Raw genomic sequence first — 19,309 nt, 5'->3', positions numbered from 1 at the left:
TATATATATATATATATATATATATATATATATATATATATATATATATATATATATATATATATACATACATACACACACACACATACATACATACATATATACACACACACACACACACACACACCAATTATATATAATTTATATTGATATAAACATATATATTTATTAATATACAAGTCAAAATATATAGAATAAATACAACTGCAGTACATTTAAAAATATTTTAGTGTGCAAAAACTGTTAAAAACAGAACTGAACACTATCTAGATAAACCTGTGGTGCGAATATGTAAGCTAGTAGCACTTTCTCTGGTCAGATACAGTGCTACATGTTGTTTCACATCCGAATTTCTCAAGTCATTTGTCTCATACATGCTTCCTGTAAACTTGCGCTTACATCTCAGGGCATTAGACTCTGCTTTAGTGCAGTAAATACTACTGTTCTACTGTTCTTCACAGTATCAGCAGCAGCTGTGTTCAGCTTTCTGTGATGACTTGGTTGAAGTAACAGGCATCAAGATCCTGCTGCTATGTGATACAACTAACTCATGGAGGTGCACCGCAGATGGACATAGTGGTCACTGCTGGCTAGCAGGCTACTGTGCTGTAGGCTAAACTAAGTCTCATACAGCAAGTAGTGGTGCTGATACATTCCCCTTTTAAATCAAGCCCTGACAAAAGTAGTGTTAAAATAAGAAAACGTTAATTAAGTCTGAGATTGAATCAGAGTCTGAAATTGAGTAGTGAGGCTGCCAAAACATTTTCCCTGCTTTGATGGTTTTACAAGCATGAGGAAATATGATTTCTTCAATTTACTAAAACGCTGTGATCTTTACAAAGAGACCCAGGATTACAAGGCTTATGTGAAGAAGTGCCCCCAGCACATACAGACTGAGCTACCTTTAACCCACATAATCATAACCATGAGAGTGTACTGCACTAAATCCCACAGTTTGACACAGAGTTCATAAATCTCAAGACTCAAGATACAAAACCAGAGCACAGATTTCTTATCTAGAACAATCCATCCTTTCGCATATGACTGTACATGACCCATCCACATTACACTGAAGACATTCCATGAACCCAAAAGAGAACGGTAAAATTATGTCATTTTTAAAGCTTTGTCCTGTAGCTCACCCAGAGACTTTGCTCCCTGCGTGTAGGAGTTTTGCCGCAGTGGGGCGCTGCGTGAGGTGGGCGAGCGCGGCATGGTCGAGCGGCCGAACAAGCTGTCACTCTGTATGCCAGACACGGGCTCCCTCTGGACACTGAAGATGCTCTCGTCAGAGAAGGTGCGCTGCAGGGAGCGGGGATACGGTGTGGACGCTGAGAACAAAGGCTGATGAGAGATACCGGCAAAAGTGAGTCATAAAAGAGCTGCTGTATGTGTAATTCTGTATGACATTATTCTGATGTATTTTGCCTTCTATTTCAATGCACCTCAAAACAGACTTGCCAGTCTGTAATATATCAGTCAGTAGAGGTGTCTGAATAAGTATTCTGTGCTGTTCCTTTGAGATCCCTACCAAACACGTGTGCATCCGTCCACACACTGAACACACACCATTTGCCCATATCCACTATAACTAAACATCCTAAATCTGCCCAAAAGGTCTCGTATTAAACAAGCTGGAAAAGATGTAACTATGGCAACTTTGTTATTTTATCCAAGTGTATTAATTTACACAATATTGTCAGAGGCCACCACACACTTTATTTAATTTCCAGGCAGAACAGTCATTATTATCAGAGTTATTCATTTTTTCAGGAGACACTGCTGAGAAGATTTGACACTAGATGATTCACTTGCATAAGAACATCAAAAGAAATGTAGTGAAAATTTTCCAAAACAGTTTCCAAAACTATAGCTCAAAAAATCTATTACAAAAAGGAAAAATGGGGACCCTAACAACAGTACAAGACCGGAGAGACAACCAAAACTGTCCGCATCAGATAAACATACTTAAGTCTTTGATCTCTGAGAGGATGAAAGAAAAATAAAAAATCCACTTTTGCTTGAGATCTAAAAAAGTGTTTTTGTCCATCCTTCCACTGTGAAAAGACAACAACACTAATTTGAATTGTAACTGTCAAGAAGCCCTTACTGAGAAAAGGAAATAAACAAAAAAGATGAAAATTTGCTAATCAAACAAGGAAGCTGGTGATTTCAGAACAGTGAGCTGTCCAGACCTCAACATCACTGAATGTGTTAGAGATCATTTGGATTGTGAGAAGCAGAAAAAGCAACCAGCTTCTAAAACTGAACTTTGGAGGTATGGAAACATATCCATGCATTTCTTTGAAAAACTCAAAGCAAGTCTCCTGAAAAAAGTAGAAGGTGTAATAAAAGGGGTGTCACACTAAATACTAAAACTATATTTGTCATTTTCTGAGACAGAAAAATGAATATGTTCTATTTAATGTTTTGGATACACACACACACAAATAGATATTCTGTATTCAAACCATTAAATATTTTTTTTCTGTTGATAGGGTTAGGGTTATATATATATATATATATATATATATATATATATATATATATATATATATATATATATACACACACATACACACACACACACACTACTCACACACACTACTCACACACACTACTCACAAAAAGTTAGGGACATTTGGCATTCGGGTGAAATTTACGTAAAAATTCATGCTAAAATTATATCATGAAAGTAGGGCATTTAAGTAGAAGCATGCAATGGTGATTTCCTCATCTCAAGCAATTCATTGAAACAAAAGCCAAAAAAAAAAATGTCAGTCTCTCAATAACTTGGCATGTGCCCTTGAGCATCAATTACAGCTTGACAACGACGTCTCATGCTGTTCACAAGTCGACTTATTGTCTGCTGAGGGATGGCATCCCACTCTTCTTGAAGTGTGGCTCTCAGGTAATTGAGATTCTGGGGTACAGAGTTACGAGCCTCTACACGGCGACTCAGCTGATCCCATAGGTTTTCTATGGGATTCAGGTCTGGAGAAAGTGCAGGTCACTCTGTTTGAAGTACCCAAGCAGCAAGTTGTGAAAAAGTACTGAAACATTGAACAGTTGGACATTGGACAGTGCATTCAAAAGTTTAGAGAAGGTCACATTACGTTCACCTGTAAAGGTTATCCTGAAATTTCACCTGAAAGCCAACTTTTTGTGACTAGTGTGTATATATATATCACTCTCCTCAGAGTTGGGTATATAGCATATATCTGTGTAAACTTGTGATGAAACTTGTGATTTTTTGTGTACATCTGCCAATGCTTATGCATGAACATTTACAAAATGCAGACAATGGGACAACAGCTACTTAGAATTAGCATTACAGAGAAACACTTAACACAGTAACTCAGCATCACCCTCTGAACAATCTGGTCTACTAGAATACAATAAAATACATCTTTTAAACATGGTTTGAAATAGTGGTCTTTGTTTCTGATCATTTTATTTTTCTAGTACTTATCTGCCAATTCCAATATGATTCAGATCTTGTTATACATCCCCAATGTCCACACACCTCTACAATACTGAATTTAATTCCCAGATTAGCAGTAACTTTTGATGTCACACATTAACAAATTAAATGAATTTTCACAGAACAGAACAAAAAAAAATTAACATGAAATGATACACACAAAATAATGCCATGCATACTGTGCAGTATGATTAAAAACCAGCAAATAAAATGTAAATGATTCTTCAGGCCTAATGATGTAGAATCACTAGTATTTTATTCAATAACAATAGCAATGCATACTTAAATAAGATAACTAAAGGCATCTTCAGCTGTTTTACTCAGAATTACAAGAGTTTTGCATAATTCTTTGTGTAACTTTAGAATATAGCATTATAAATGTCAGACTATACTGTATTTCTCCATCTCACTGGTAATTCTCAGTACATGCTGAATAAGTTCATGTTTTGTATTGATGAGATTAACATATTTGATTTTTTACATTAATTAAACTCTACATTTTTTTTTTCGGTGGTCAATCAAAACATAACTTGGTGCCATAGTATATTACACTACATTGGTGTAAGCACTAAAATTCTGGCATCAGGCAACCCTACAAGAAATATATCTATACTGGCTTTAATAGTGCTCTAATATCCATTTCATACATGCTTCATCCTGGTGAAGGTGACTGGGTGAGCTAGTTGTGTCTGCTGCAGTACCTTAGCTTTGCTGCAGGTGGGTGGAGGGCTGTCTAAAGTGATGAGTTTCTTTAGGTCTTCCTCTACGGTGGATTTAGGAGCGTGCTGAGGGGACTGGGTCACCCTCATTGTGGCCCGCAGCTGGGGCTGCCCACCCAAATGCCCATCACTTTGATGCCGCCTGAATCAGGGAAAACAAAGCAAAACTTATTAACAGCACTGGAAGCTTTTTATTTGAATGATCAGACTGGTGAAAGGCAAGAAAAAAAAATGTTGCTAGTGTACTGCAGGGTACAAATGAAAAAAAAAAAAAATCTGAATTTTAAAATTATTTGAGCAGTAAAAGTCCCGTGTGCTTGTTTTATGTGGATTTCTACAGAATTTTCATTTTAGGTTTTATTGATATATTTTCCAAAATCTGCAGTAGCCACGCACTGTTTAAATAGATGCTGCAATTTCATTATAGCTTGACTGCTTCCCTTGCCAACTGCTAGATGCTTTGAGGAAACAGAAGCAGTTTCGAGGGCCTATAACCCAAGCAGTTTGAAGTGCAGAGAGAGAACTGTTTGTAGAGGCGTAAGATGGGTCTGAGCAAAAAAGCAGCCTTATTTTACTTAAAGCTCTTGAATATTTGAATGAATTAATATTTTAACAGTTAAGTTATGCCATAGAAAAAAAGCATTTACCCATGTTTAATATCTCAAATGTACATATTTCACTGTTGTCAGAACAAAACCTTGTATCTACTAATTAATAACTACAGGAGAATGAAAAAGTTACATTACTTAAAATGTAAGTCAATGGAATCAGAGTCCTCCCCAAGTCCCCTCCAACATATTAGGATGTTTCTTTTGGCCCATTCATCATGAAATTTACACACAATCAATGTACAGGGCTACAGACATTTTCAAATTATGATAAAAACTGAAAAAGTGAGATACTATTTGGAGAAGATATATGTGTTGGAGTGTGTGTACACACACACACACACACACACACACACACACACACACACACACACACACTAGTTTGCAGATAAATAATTCAATAGGAGATAAATACTCAAGCTCCAAGTTGCTACCTGCTCACAAATGTGTGGGCATGTCAAATTGCAAAAGTGCATAATAAATCAACAATAGCATCTCTAAGGCAACGTAAACAACCTAGTGCCAGTGGCAGTGCTGAGCGACTCTACCAATTATGCTAGAAATGGTACACACAGTAGGCAGGATCGGGGTGGTGTAGCCCATTTGATTTGAAAAACAGACCACTCTTCTCAACCACTCTTTGAACTCTTTCAACTTATAATGGGTAGATCATGGACATTTCTTGTCTGATTTGAGTACTCAGTAACACTAAGGTCATATCCGTACTTACAGTTAACTAGCAAACTGCTGGGCTGCGCTTCTGAAACGGAGGTCACCCAAGTTTCAGTTATGAGTCAACACTGTCTCATTTGTGGACACTGTGGAGAAATTTCTCATGTGCCTTACTGTGCATATCTTACTACAGTTAAGGTGAACTGCTAGCTGTCGCGCTCTTGTAAATGAAGTTTAATGGCTTATAGTAGGATCTTGTAAGAGTTAGCTAATGCAGGTAGGAAGCAGCCTCTAGCTATGCTACAAACAATGTAACCTTCATAACAAACATCAGTAACAAATTTTTAAAAAAAGCTTAAATAGATTACTTGCTGGGAGTTTTGGCTGGGAGAGCAACAGGGGAGCAGTCACTTTATGTGAGGGAGAGGAATGTAAATAGATGACATATACGTATTGCTAACTCTTACTGCTAGTTTGGCAGATCTCGTTTCACCAAAAATCTGGTTGGTCTAGTTCATCCAGAATGAGCAGAAAGAACAAGGAGAGCATGAGCGGTTTGATAAAAATCTAATTAAAAGAAGTGACTTTTATGAACATACTAGCTGTTATTAAATGGTTTCATTATAATGTGAGCTTCTAGTAGAAATATGACTAAAGTATATTTGATTCACTTGTGCTAATACAGGAGTCAGTGACACATTTGAGTCACTTTGGATAAACCTGTAAGGAATGTTGGCTCAGATGTTCAAAGCCCGCACTAAATCACTCTAAACTGACTGAGAAGTAAAGATTCTTAGCTTGTCAGTGAATACAGCAAATCTAACAGCTAAACACTGAACATTCTACATGTTTGGATTCAGTGAACCACAACTAAATCTATGAAGTTATATAAATATAGTCTTATTAATTAATATGTTTTCAGCTGCCCAACAATGCAATGACCCATCTGACCACTAGGTGGAAACATCACAGCTTTAGCTACACTTGAGACCACTGCATTCCCATTCATAAATCAATGTTGATGCTCATTGGACATTCTTCATATGTAAAGCCTGATCATTTAACCTATACTAAGCTAGTATACTAACCCAAATGCCAGGCAGTAAAGGTGTTCCTTATTTGCCCTCTGCCTCTGAGGTTGGATTCGCATCTGTGAGAAGGCTAAGCAGTTATACATGGAACAGCTGAAGCGCCCTGAATGCATATACCTTATTTCCTTTTGGTCAACGTCACTGACTCTCACTCACGTAATAATTAGAGCCAAGGGGTCCTGAAGTCTCTACACTGTCACGTAGCAGATTCCATCAGAGGGAACTTCTTGCAGATTTTCCTCGTCTAATGAAGGCTGCATGATATCAATTGTGACTGGCGTACAATATCTTAATTAAAATCTACTTTTCTTAGACTACATGAACATTTTTATTCACACCATAGAAACCTGCTTGTAGGATTGTGATGTTTACAGTACACAGTAAAAACTATTGGGTTGGTTATAGAGCTCATACACAGCCTTCTACATTCAGAATTGTAAGGGCAATATCACAAAAATTATTATATTTTGTTCACATCTGGTTTGTGGGAAGGTGTCAAATTGGAGGCGCTGAAATTTTAAGTATTTATGATATGCAGCCTGATGTCCTGCTAAACACTATGCCACTTTTTCCCTATTCAAGTGAATTGTTTGGATAATTTACATGAAGCAGAGCATGTCTTCACTGTAGGGCAGCATAAATAAGGCTTCATGGCACCTATATAAGCCTTTCAAAGCAATTGACATAACTCTATAAACACTAAAAAGTCTTATTACAACACACTTCAGTCATATAATATTCTGGGGTAAAATGACATCATATTTGACTAAAGCCAGACATACACCGCAATTTTTAGAAGCCTTGCTCTTTGGTGACAACTCTCACTGCACGTTTGAATGCCTGAGATATACACTCACCCAGCACTTTATTAGGAATACTATACAAATACTGGGTAGGGCCTCCCCTCTTGATTCTTGATTCTTTGCAGCATGGATTCCACAAGAATCTGTGAGATTCTCATATTTGCATGATTTTATGCACTGATTCACACAATTGGCTGATTAGATATCTGCATGAATGAGTAGGTATACAGGTGTCCCTGAAGTGCTGAGTGAGTGCACACGTTCACACTGTACTGAAATGCTCACACTCCACATGAAACGCAGCCTCTACAGAGAGCTCTGTCAATGGAAATTTTCCAAAGAAAGCTGTTTCATTCATAACATGAGTACCAAGCAAAAACAATGGCTCCTTGATCTGTACATAGTGCACTATGCAGGAATTTAAATACTCTCTCATGCACCCAAACAATGCATCTTATGTCCAATAAAAATCCATTTTTTTGGGCCAGAATTCTCATTACATTGGAATATTTGTTTCAAGCATCATTTCTTAAAACAAGCAAAATGATCTACCAATACAGTAAATTTTACAAAAAAAATTAACTAATAAAATTAAGTAAAAAATGTCCAGAAATAAGTTAAATACTCTAAAATGAGAAATATTAGCCTTAACCAACTTAAAAATGTTTTAGTGTCCCATTCCCATCTTTGTCCCAAAATCACTAAATCCGCCCCAGGTGAGGCTGTTCAAACTACAAGACAAATGACCAAAAAGCCCTGTCCCTCTTGGTTACTGTAGCTGTGCATGACAAGCTTTCCAGCTTTGCATTTCAACTGTGGAGTTTATAATGGCAACGGTAATTAACTTACTCTCTGGAAATTGTGGTGTTTTTGGTGCAGTACTTTCAAATCTTTAAAAAAAAGAATACAGGGTGGGCCATTTATATGGATACACCCAAATAAAATGGGAATGGTTGGTGATATTAACTTCCTGTTTTTGGCACGTTAGTATACGGGAGGGGAAAAACTTTTCAAGATGGGTGCTGACCATGGTGGCCATTTTGAAGTCGGCCATTTTGGATCCAACTTCAGTTTTTTCAATGGGAAGAGGGTCGTGTGACATCAAACTTAGTGAGAATTTCACAAGAGAAACTACGGATACTGGAAGCCTGTGCTAGCATTTCTTCTGCGGTGTTGCTATCAGTGTGTGAAGAGTGGGAGAAGAGGGTTGCATTGACAATCCAACACAACGGGCAGCACTTTGAACACATTTTAAAAGTGGTCAGAAACTTGTAAATAAGTCATGAAAGAATAAAGTTATGTTAGAACCAAGCATTGTTTTCCTTGTGAAATTCTCAATAAGTTTGATGTGTCACACGACCCTCTTCCCATTGACAAAACTGAAGTTGGATCCAAAATGGCCGACTTCAAAATGGCCACCATGGTCAGCACCCATCTTGAAAAGTTTTCCACCTCCCACATACTAACGTGCCAAAAACAGGAAGTTAATATCACCAACCATTCCCATTTTATTTGGGTGTATCCATATAAATGCCCCCCCTGTAGATTAAAAGCATACATCTGAAGGCTCCATACATAACTATGATTTCTCAGCAGTCTATTGCCACTAGAATGGTAAAGATAGAGTACATAGCATTCCATTTGAACAAGAGGAAAATAAAAGAACAGAACAGTTCCTGTACTGCAAGACAGAAATGTACCATGATGTGCATTTAAGGATAATATTAATTGAGGTGTGTTGAATAGTTTCAGTTAGCTGAGCTGGCTAGGAAACCGTGCTATAGTGATGCTGCCTGTTAAAACTCATCCAGCTTTTTCTACTTACGGCTTCATGGTCATTTAATTTTTATAATTTGTTTTCACTACATATAGTTAGCTAGGCAGTCTTGGTAGTTTGCACACCTTGCAGACTTGTTCTTTGTGTTGTCTGATGTTAGTGCTTGTCAGAGGTGCCTAGTTACAGCTGTTAAACTATGTTTGGACAATAAGTAATTATGATTTAGCGAAAGGTCAGTCAAGGAACCGCATGACTGCATAACTGCACAACTGCACATGACGATAATGAATATGATGATGCAGTGTTTGAACACCAAAATAATACATTTAAAAAAAAAAAAAAAAAAAAAAAAAAAAAAAAAAACTGTCAACAGATGTATACAGGTCTATTCTACACTAAAGATACAACATTTTAGAGTTCTTTTCTTTGATTATTATTAGTAGTACTTAGCAGTTGCAGAACAGAAGAACAGTTACAAAAAGAGCTGCTGCTGCACCCTCAAGACACCCACGTCCTGCATTGCTGACCCTAGCTCTCACTCATCTGGTTAAACTCTTCAGGTCATTTTCAAGCCATTCACAAGCTGGGTCAACAGGGGAAGTGCAGGGAAACCACAGAAATGTGCAATGCACTGGGTTCTCAAGACTCTGAGAACCACTGCCCTACAGGGAGATTCCAAATTGCAGTATCACTCTGACTAGGCTTGGCCACTCATTTCAGACTTACTTGCGACTGTTCCCAAAATCGACAGAATTGATTGTGCTCCCAGGTTTCTTCCAGCCAATGAGATACTTGCTGGTGGCTCCTTGGCGAGGGTAGAAGCTCTTAGGACCAGGAGAGAGAGAGGCATGGGTGGGTGACGAGGCAGAGGGGGCTGACTCCTCCTGGGTGGAGCTCAGTGGACTTCCCGAGTGAGCTGAACTCAGAGTGCTTTCAGAGATGGAGAGAGAAAAGAAAAAAAAAACAGGGTGACTAAGCACATCAATGTATTCACTCTCTTTTCTTCTATAAAGCAGACTGACCAAAGTAATGTTCTTCTAAACTGACTGTTTATAAGGCAAAAAGCACTATACTTTGATTATACAGCATTATAAAACACACTGGTGAACTGCTGATAAGACAGCTAAAGACTGACTGAAACACACTGGGTGTACACACACACACACACACACACACACACACACACACACACACACTGTATACAAATAGTCTGACTATTGTGCAGTACTGTATAACATGGATGAGTTGATTCTTCAAAATGGAAAAATCATATTGATCATCTGTGCTTGGCCAAGGTGCTCACAGCAAAATTGTTAAAAGGCCTCTTTTGTGCAATGCAGCTTTCTGCGATATCATTATTGCAAAATCCAATACTGTGATTCAGATTAACAAACAATACACTGTGCACCCCTAAAAGTCAATGATAGAGAGAAAGCTTCAAGAACAAAAGTGAAACTGCTATTGACCCTTAAACCCTCAAACACCACTTCTCTTTTTTCAGCTGACAGATGCACAGCTACTGAGGTCACTGGAGTTCAAGAGAGTTTCAGAAGATGAGATTCTCTCATACCGCACATTCCTGAGCGATTTGTGCGGTCTGTCCTCTCTCAGAGACAGAGGAAGCATGTACATCCTGCCAAGAGCAAGCTAGTGCTTGTTGAGCATAAAAATGTCCTAACCACAGTGCCTATGGGGAGTTCATGTCGCATGATAGGTGATATGTAGGAAGGAAACTGAAACACTTTTTCCAAAATTTCCAAGTCCTCATTTAGTCCTCATTTAGTACAAAACAATGAAGTACTGGATCCTAAACTCAATATCAACATTTAGGAATGCCTGTGTCTACAGTGCCAGATATCAATATAAGAGTCAATAAACATGACATTATAAAGTTACAATCTTACACTACTGTTGGTGCTGCTGATGTATAATTACATAAAGGAAAAATCAAAACCATGAGAATGGCTTAATAAGGTGTAAGGCCAACAAAAGTCACCAGAACGCATTGGCATAAAACCATTTAGTGACCCTTCATCCTCAAAGAGACCCCTTTAGAGATATTGATAATATTTTATAATGATTTGGCTGCTATTTGTAGGGGCCTGTTATTACGAAATGTAATTAAAAATGTTCCATTACAGAATAAAGGTGATCAGTCAGAATAACTTAGTAGACCTCTTCCTTATGATTTGACCCATACACAAGGTCAACTGGACATGTTCCACATGCCACAGAGCATGCCGGACACCTGTCTACTAATAATCAACACTAAATATCACACTCGGGGACTTGCAAACCAGATTTCATTGTATTTGCGCAATGAGAGAAAATGTGTTCTATAATATTCCTTAAGTACAGACATTAACCTCATGTGTTATATCATACATTACAAAAGAAAATGGGCATGAATGTGTACCTGGAGTGGGAGGCTACATCACTGAGTGTCTGGGAACTGATGTCTGGACCCAGGGGGCTTTTAGACTGGTTTTCAGTGATGTCTGTGGGACCAGGAGACTCTGAGGTTTCAATCTCTGGAGCTGCCCGATCAGTGATTTCAACCCAGTGAGCGGAGGCCTTCTCTTTGGGCTTGGAGATGATGCTGATCGGGGCAGAGTCCAAGCTCCTGACTGTGGGTCCGTAGGGCGAGGCATCAATGCCACTGTCACTGGAAGCCCCTTGCAGGTAACCCACCGCAAACCCATTCAGGTCTAACTCTGGCTGAGCGACAGGCCTCCCACCAACATCATACCACTTCTCCTCACTGTGGCCGGAGCTTGAGGCATTGCTAGAGAGTGTGTTGCTGCTGGATTGGCCGGTGGACGAAACATCATTCTACAGTGTGTTGGAGAGAAGAGTTATTAGAATTGAGTAGTGTTTACTCTCCATCTAGACTGGAGAATGCACATAAAAGCTCCATAAACCCACCTTAGAGCTGTTGGGGTACAGAGCTGCGTTGTGGTCTTTATGGTGTTGATCAATGTGCGTCAAAACTGGCTTTGCTTTTGTCGGAGGTGGGTCTAAATCACAGGATAGACGAAACAGCAAACAAATAAATGTTTACAGCACAGCTTATAGGCATGTACTGGTACCACTGTACAATGTCTCATTGTATAGGCATATATGTGCTCACAATATACACCCTATAAATACAGTGTATTGCAAAAAGCACTCACTCCTCAGATTCTTCTGGATTATAAATGACATTTTTACAGAATTAACAGGCAGTATTTATACTGAAAACCAATGTGCAAAGTTCCAATTCATTATTTGTCAGCAGGTCTTTAATAACATAACAATTGAAAAATACTGCTTACATAAATATTCAACCCCCTCAGACTAGTACTTGGTAGAACCACTTTTTGCTACAACAACAGCTTTTAGTGTGTTGGGGTACATTTGCACACTTTTGAGAGTGATTTTCATCTGTTCTTCCTGGTAGATTCACTCCATGTTTTTCAGGTTGGTTGAATGATTTACACAGATTCTTGAACAGACTGAGATCTGGACTTTTACATTGTAGAACATTCACCTTTTACTGTTCAAACACTTCTGTGTTGCTTAGGCCTTGTGCTTGGGATCACTGTCCTGCTAAAAGTTGAATTTCTCTCAAACTTTAGTTCTTTAGCAGACAAGCAGAATCTCCTTGTATATTTCACCATCCATCTGTCCTACAATTTTAACAACATGCCCAGTCCCCACTGAAGAAAAACATTACTACAGCACAATGCTGCCACCCCCATACTTCAATGTTGGAATGGTGTTTGTTGTGGAACGGGCACTGTTAGATTTGCGCCACACATAGTGCTTTGAATTTTGGTCAAAAAGACCACAAAACCTTATTCCAAATTATAGCTGGATCACTCTTATGCTTTCTGGCAAACAATGGGCTCTGATGTTTTTTCTTCTAATTACTTACTGGCCCTACCATATAGGCCAGTTGTATGCAGATCACTTCATATCGTTGGCTGGTGCACCTTTACTCCAGTCTCAGCCACTGAACTCTGTTGGTACTTCAAATTAACTGTTGGCCTCCCAGAGGCTTCTTTCAGAGAGTCCCCTTCTTTTGAGGGACGGTCTTGTCTTAGCAGTGTCTGAGGCCTGAGCAGTGATGCAGCTTTTCATTTCCTCACAGTTGGTCCAACAGTACCCACACTGGGATATCCAAACATTTGTAACTGGGAAGTTATTTTGTAGGATTTTCCTTTTTCTTGTGCTTGTCTATAACCTTATCTCAAATTTTCTTAGAATCATTATGTCTCTTTTTTATTTTCCCTAGAAAGTCACAGTCTGACTAGTGGTACATGAGTTAAAGGAGTCTAGAAAGGAGTCTTTTTTTTTTTTTTTTTTTTTAAAAGGTTCACAGGTAGCGGCCACTTAAACCAGCCATTAGGGGTGTACTTTGTGTACTTCTGGTGCCGGTCCCAAGCCCGGATAAATGGTGAGGGTTGCGTCAGGAAGGGCATCCGGCGTAAAACTTGTGCCAAAACTATCATGCGGATCACAAATATGATTGCCATACCGGATCGGTCGAGGCCCGGGTTAACAACGACCGCCTCCGGTGCTGTTGACCAGCAGGGTGCCGGTGGAAATTGGACTACTGTAGGTCGAAGACCATCAAAGTAGAGAGGAGGAAGGCGGGTTAGAAGGCAGCGAGAGAGAAGGAAAGGCAGGAGTGTGGAGGTTAGAGTAGGGACTCTGAACATAGGGAAAATGACTGGTAAAGGCAGAGAGCTTGCAGACATGATGGAGAGAAGGAAGGTAGATATTCTGTGTGTCCAGGAGACCAGATGGAAAGGAAGCAAGGCCAGGAACATTGGAGGTGGATTCAAACTGTTCTATCATGGTGTAGAGAGGAAGAGAAATGGAGTAAGGATAATCCTAAAGGAACAGCTTGTGAAAAGTGTTCTGGATGTAAAGAGAGTGTCGGACAGGATCATGAGCCTGAAGTTGGAGGTTGATGGTGTAATTTTGAATGTGGTCAGTTCATATGCACCACAGATTGGTTGTCAGTTAGAGGAGAAAGAGGAATTTTGGAATAAGATGAATGAAGTGGTAGATGGTGTCCCTAGAGAGGAGAGATTAGTGATTGGTGCAGACATCAATGGACATGTTGGGGAAGGGAACAGAGGGGGTGAAGAGGTGCTGGGTATGTATGGTGTGAAAGACAGAAATGCGGAAGGTAAGATTGTTGTAGATTTTGCAAAGAGAATGGAAATGGCTGTGGTGAACACGTATTTTCAGAAGAGGGAAGAACACAGGGTGACATACGTGAGTGGAGGGAGGTGCACACAGGTGGATTTTATCCTTAGCAGGAGATGCCACCTAAAGGAGATTGGAGATTGTAAAGTAGTACTAGGGGAAAGTGTAGCAAGGCTGCATAGGGTGGTTGTCTGTAGAATGAGATTAGAAACAAAGAAGAGGAAGAGAGTGAAGACAGAGCCAAATATTAGATGGTGGAAGCTGCTAAAGGAGGAGGATGGTTGCAGGCAGTTCAGGGAAAAATTGCAACAGGTCCTTGGGGGCAGTGAGGAGCTACCTGAGGACTGGAAACTACAGCTAAGGTGGTGAGAGAAACTGGCAAAAATGTGTTGGGTGTTTCGTCTGGTCAGAGGAAAGAAGACAAGTAAAGTTGGTGGTGGAATGAGGAAGTCCAGGAGAGTATTCAGAAGAAGAAGGCAGCTAAGAAAAAATGGGATAACCAGAGAGATGAAGGAAGTAGGCAGGAGTAGTGTGAGGCTAGTCGCATAGTGAAAAGAATGGTGGCAAAGGCAAAGGCTCAGGCCTATGATGAGCTGTATGAGAGGCTGGACAGTAAAGAAGGAGTAAATGACTTGTATCGTTTGGCTAAACAGAGAGATAGAGCTGGAAAGGATGTACAGCAGGTTAGGCTGATAAAGGATAGAGAGGGAAATGTACTAGTGAGTGAACAGAGAGTGTTGAGTAGATGGAAGGAGTACTTTGAAGAACTAATGAATGAGGAAAACGAGAGAGAGGAGGACAACGGGGGAAAGAGATGGTGGATCAGGAAGTGCAGTGAATTAGTAAGGTGGAAGTGAGGACAGCTTTAAAAAGGATGAAGAATGGAAAGGCAGTTGGTCCAGATGACATACCTGTGGAGGTATGGAGATGTTTAGGAGAGAAGGCAGTGGACTTTTTAACCAGGTTGTTTAACAAAATCCTGGAGAGTGAGAGGATGCCTGATGAGTGGAGAAGTAGTGTACTGGTCCCCATTTTTAAGAACAAGGGTGATGTGCAGAGCTGCAGTAACTACAGAGGTATAAAGTTGATGAGCCACACCATGAAGGTATGGGAAGAGTTGTTGAAGCAAGGCTAAGGCGAGAGGTTCAGATCAGTGAGCAGCAGTTTGGTTTCATGCCCAGAAAGAGTAGCACAGATGCAATTTTTGCTTTGAGAGTGTTGGTAAAGAAGTACCGAGAAGGTCAGAAGGAGCTACATTGTGTCTTTGTGGATCTAGAGAAGGCATATGATAGGGTGCCAAGAGAGGAACTGTGGTACTGTATGAGGAAGTCATAGTGTAACTGAAAAGTATGTTAGGGTAGTGCAGGACATGTATGAGGATAGTGAGACAGTGGTGAGGTGTGCAGTTGGAGTGACAAATGGTTTCAAGGCGAAGGTAGGGTTACACATCAGGGATCATCTTTGAGCCCCTTCTTGTTTGCAGTGGTGATGGAGGTCAGGCAGGAGGCTCCATGGACCATGATGTTTGCAGATGACATTGTAATCTGTGGTGAGAGTAGAGAGCAGGTGGAAGAGAATCTGGAGAGGTGAAAGTTTGCACTGGAGAGGAGAGGAATGAAGGTCAGTAGAGATAAGACAGAATACATGTGTGTGAATGAGAGGGAGGAAGGAGGAAAGGTGAAGATGCAAGGAGTAGAGGTCGTAAAGTTGGATGACTTCAAATATGTTGGATCAACCATCCAGAGCAATGGACAGTGTAGAAAAGAGGTGAAGAAGAGGGTGCAGGCAGGATGGAGTGGGTGGAGACGGGTGTCAGGGCTGATGTGTGACAGAAGGATAGCAGCAAGAGTGAAAGGGAAGGTTTACAAGACAGTAGAGCGTCCTGCTATGGTTTGAAGACTGTGGCTCTGTCTAAAAGACAGGAGGCTGAGCTGGAGGTGGCGGAGATGAAGATGCTGAGATTTTCATTGGGAGTGACAAGGATGGACAAGATTAGAAATGAGCAGATCAGAGGGACAGTGAAGGTGGAGCAGTTTGGAGATAAAGCCAGAGAGGCCAGGTTGAGATGGTTTGGACATGTGTTGAGGAGGAATAGTGGATATATTGGTCAAAGAATGTTGGAGATGGAGCTGCCGGGTAGAAGGAGAAGAGGTAGACCTCAGAGAAGGTTTATGGATGTAAAGAAGGTGGACATGGAGATGGTTGGTGTAAAATTGCTAGGGCAATATCTTTTGTTTGTGCAAACTAGGAGCTTCCACGGCACATTTTAGTTGGTCTTTATCACAGAATATCTTTATTCTTTATATAATCACTCATTCAAGTCAAGTCAAAGTTTATTTATATAGCACTTTTTATGACCGGTGTCATCACAAAACCACTTTACAGAAAAATCTGGTGTCCAAGCCCCCATGACCAAGCCAATGCCTTAAGGGGGTTGAATACGTTTCTATGTTACAGCTAAGGCTAGTGAACAGAATGTGAGATTATATAGAACATTCTGAATACATAAAATCACCATACAATAAATAGAACATAGAATATTTCCATTCATTAAAAAAATTGTAAAAATAACACCAACTGCAACAAAAGATGTATTCTGGAAAGAAACTAGACAGTATTTCTAATTACCTAATGTCCTATCAGAGTTCCTACTGGATCCTTCTCCCTCCACCACTCTGGCCCAGCTTGGAGGGACCCTTATACCATCTTTCAGATTCTGACGCTCAGCAACTAGTGGGGAGTTGCGGTTGGCATTAAACCTAAAGGTGGAGGAAAAAGAAGAGAGAGTTGACTTTATTAAAGGCAGATTTCAAATTATAAAACACAGATATTCTTGGCATATTTGCTATCTCCCTCTCCCATGTCAGGTGTGAGTTTTCATTTGCCTTGATATTACAAAAAGGAATTGAGTACAGTTGTTTTCAGTTGCAGTGTGTGTCATTCACAGATTAGTGCAGGGGAAGAAACTCCATGACAAGGAGGGGAAAAAGCATTGCTGCCTCTTTCAGGTTTGCTGAAGACCACCGGTATTTAGCTGAACAGATGAGGCAAAATGTGAACTCACAAAATGTTTACAGCACCGTTTTGCAAAACCAAAATACTGCAAACTGTGAAGCATAATGGAGGAAGTATAACGAACAGTGTAGAGCTGCTTTTGGGACTCAGGCCTAAGGACAGTTTGCAATCAGAGACCAAAGCTGCATAAGAACATTCAGCAGAAGAAAACGAGGGCGTCTGTGATCCAAAACTTAAGCTCATGCAGCAGGACTATGATCTAAAATACCGGAATTCCACATCAAATGACTCAAATAACACAAATTTGTATTTCACAGTGACCAAATCAGAGTACTGAATTCCCAAATTGTGTTGCATATGAATCTGAACTGAAGATAGATATCTTAAAATACACATGAACCCATTTTTTATTTTAAATGAATGAAATATTTTTTTTTCTTTCTTTCTTTCAGAGAAATGAGACAAAACACCTCCAAAACACTATGCAGAGCTAACTTGATTGAGGTTAATGGCAATAAAAAAAGCCCACTAATTACTGAACATGCACATCATGACTATGATTATTTAAACCATCTGAAGATATAGTACTGTAAAACTACACATTACCAGGGTTCCTTCAGGTCCCCTTAAAACACCACTAGATAGCAAATTTGAAAATCACATTAAATGCACCGAATGGTCAGTTTCACTTTAGATCAACTCTTCTTTAGTACATGCAGAGCAAAGCTTAATTAAACTGAAATTTGTGCAGCATGACCAAATTAGCGAAAATAAAACCAGAAGCTGATCCTAAAATACCATGAGGCATCTGCTGCTCTGATCCACTTTGTACAGTTGAACTCCCTTCTGGCAATCTGCTTTTCATCAGTAATGGATAAGCTTATTGAACCCTGTCCATTAGTCACTCTGTATGGTCACTCTGGTCTGCACCCTGTCAGTGTCAATTCCCAGCCTGATTCCTTAGCCTTTTGCACACTTTTAACCAGACCCGTCTGTTCTATGATCACTGGCAGAGGAAAGGAATGAGCTTTTTTAACTTGGAAAAAGTAAGAGGTTTTAAAAAGGTCATACAAACAGCTGTTGTGCCTGGTAGTATCTCTTATCTTTTTTCTCTGAAGTTAAGAATTGTGACAGTTGTATGTATTAAAATTTGCTTGCATAGATGTGGGTCTTATTTCTTGATTGTATTAATGTGATTTATTTTGCAAATATCTTGCCTTATTAGGATGGATGACAGTAAATAGTTAATGTTACATATTATTTGAGAGTAAAATACTTGTACTTTTTTAATGTATGTGTAATAAGTATATGAATAAGTATATAAGCAATTGACATTTAATGTCAATCTATACAGCAAAATTCAATTATCAAGAAAAAAAAAAAAAAGAAAAAAAAAAACGTTTCCCTACTCTCACTCACGTGATGATCGATTATTATGGGAAAATCCCAAACCATACAGCAAAGGTATAACATTAAAAAGCAGTACATTTTCTTCAACCTAACAATAAATCAATGCCAGATATACATTGAAACATGCACTATATGGCCAAAAGTATGTGAATGCCACCATACCTATTTATGTTTGTTGAACATCCCTATTTCAAAACGATGGGCATTAATATGGAATCGACCCCTTTGCAGTTACAACAGCATGGATATGCTTTTTGGAGTGTGTCTGTGGGAATTTGCACCCACTTAGTCAAACAAAGAACATTTGTGAAGTCAGGTGCAAAAGCCTGACTTGCAGTCAACATTCCAATTCATCCATTCAGGTGTTCAGTACGGTTCAGGCTCTGAAACTCAAATCATCACTAAAGAAAACACCGGTCCAGAGTCTGTGTGCTTCACACCACTCAAGCCGATGTTTGTCATTGCACATTTTATGTGATTTTCGGTTTGTGTGCAGCTGCTCATTCATGGAAACCAATTTCATAAAGCTGT

The 19,309-nt window shown here is 39.5% G+C and overlaps 1 protein-coding gene across 1 annotated transcript in view; it reads right to left on the bottom strand.

Annotated features, from left to right (window-relative positions):
- The window catches only part of LOC108441829 (signal-induced proliferation-associated 1-like protein 1), a 75,495-nt gene that overhangs the window by 7,019 nt on the left and 49,167 nt on the right, over positions 1-19,309 (bottom strand). The window contains exons 12-17 of the mRNA XM_037542236.1: positions 16,982-17,112; positions 12,080-12,171; positions 11,571-11,986; positions 9,881-10,084; positions 4,186-4,345; positions 1,143-1,344 (exon numbers count right to left, since the gene is read on the bottom strand). Of these exons, the coding sequence (XP_037398133.1) occupies positions 1,143-1,344; positions 4,186-4,345; positions 9,881-10,084; positions 11,571-11,986; positions 12,080-12,171; positions 16,982-17,112 (1,205 nt within the window). The remainder of the gene's footprint in view (positions 1-1,142; positions 1,345-4,185; positions 4,346-9,880; positions 10,085-11,570; positions 11,987-12,079; positions 12,172-16,981; positions 17,113-19,309) is intronic.

Source organism: Pygocentrus nattereri, chromosome 10 (assembly GCF_015220715.1).
Source record: "Pygocentrus nattereri isolate fPygNat1 chromosome 10, fPygNat1.pri, whole genome shotgun sequence".
In the NCBI taxonomy this organism is placed as follows: Eukaryota; Metazoa; Chordata; class Actinopteri; order Characiformes; family Serrasalmidae; genus Pygocentrus; species Pygocentrus nattereri.
The sequence above is the reverse complement of the archived record's forward strand: the minus strand, read 5'-3'. Positions and strand labels throughout refer to the sequence as shown.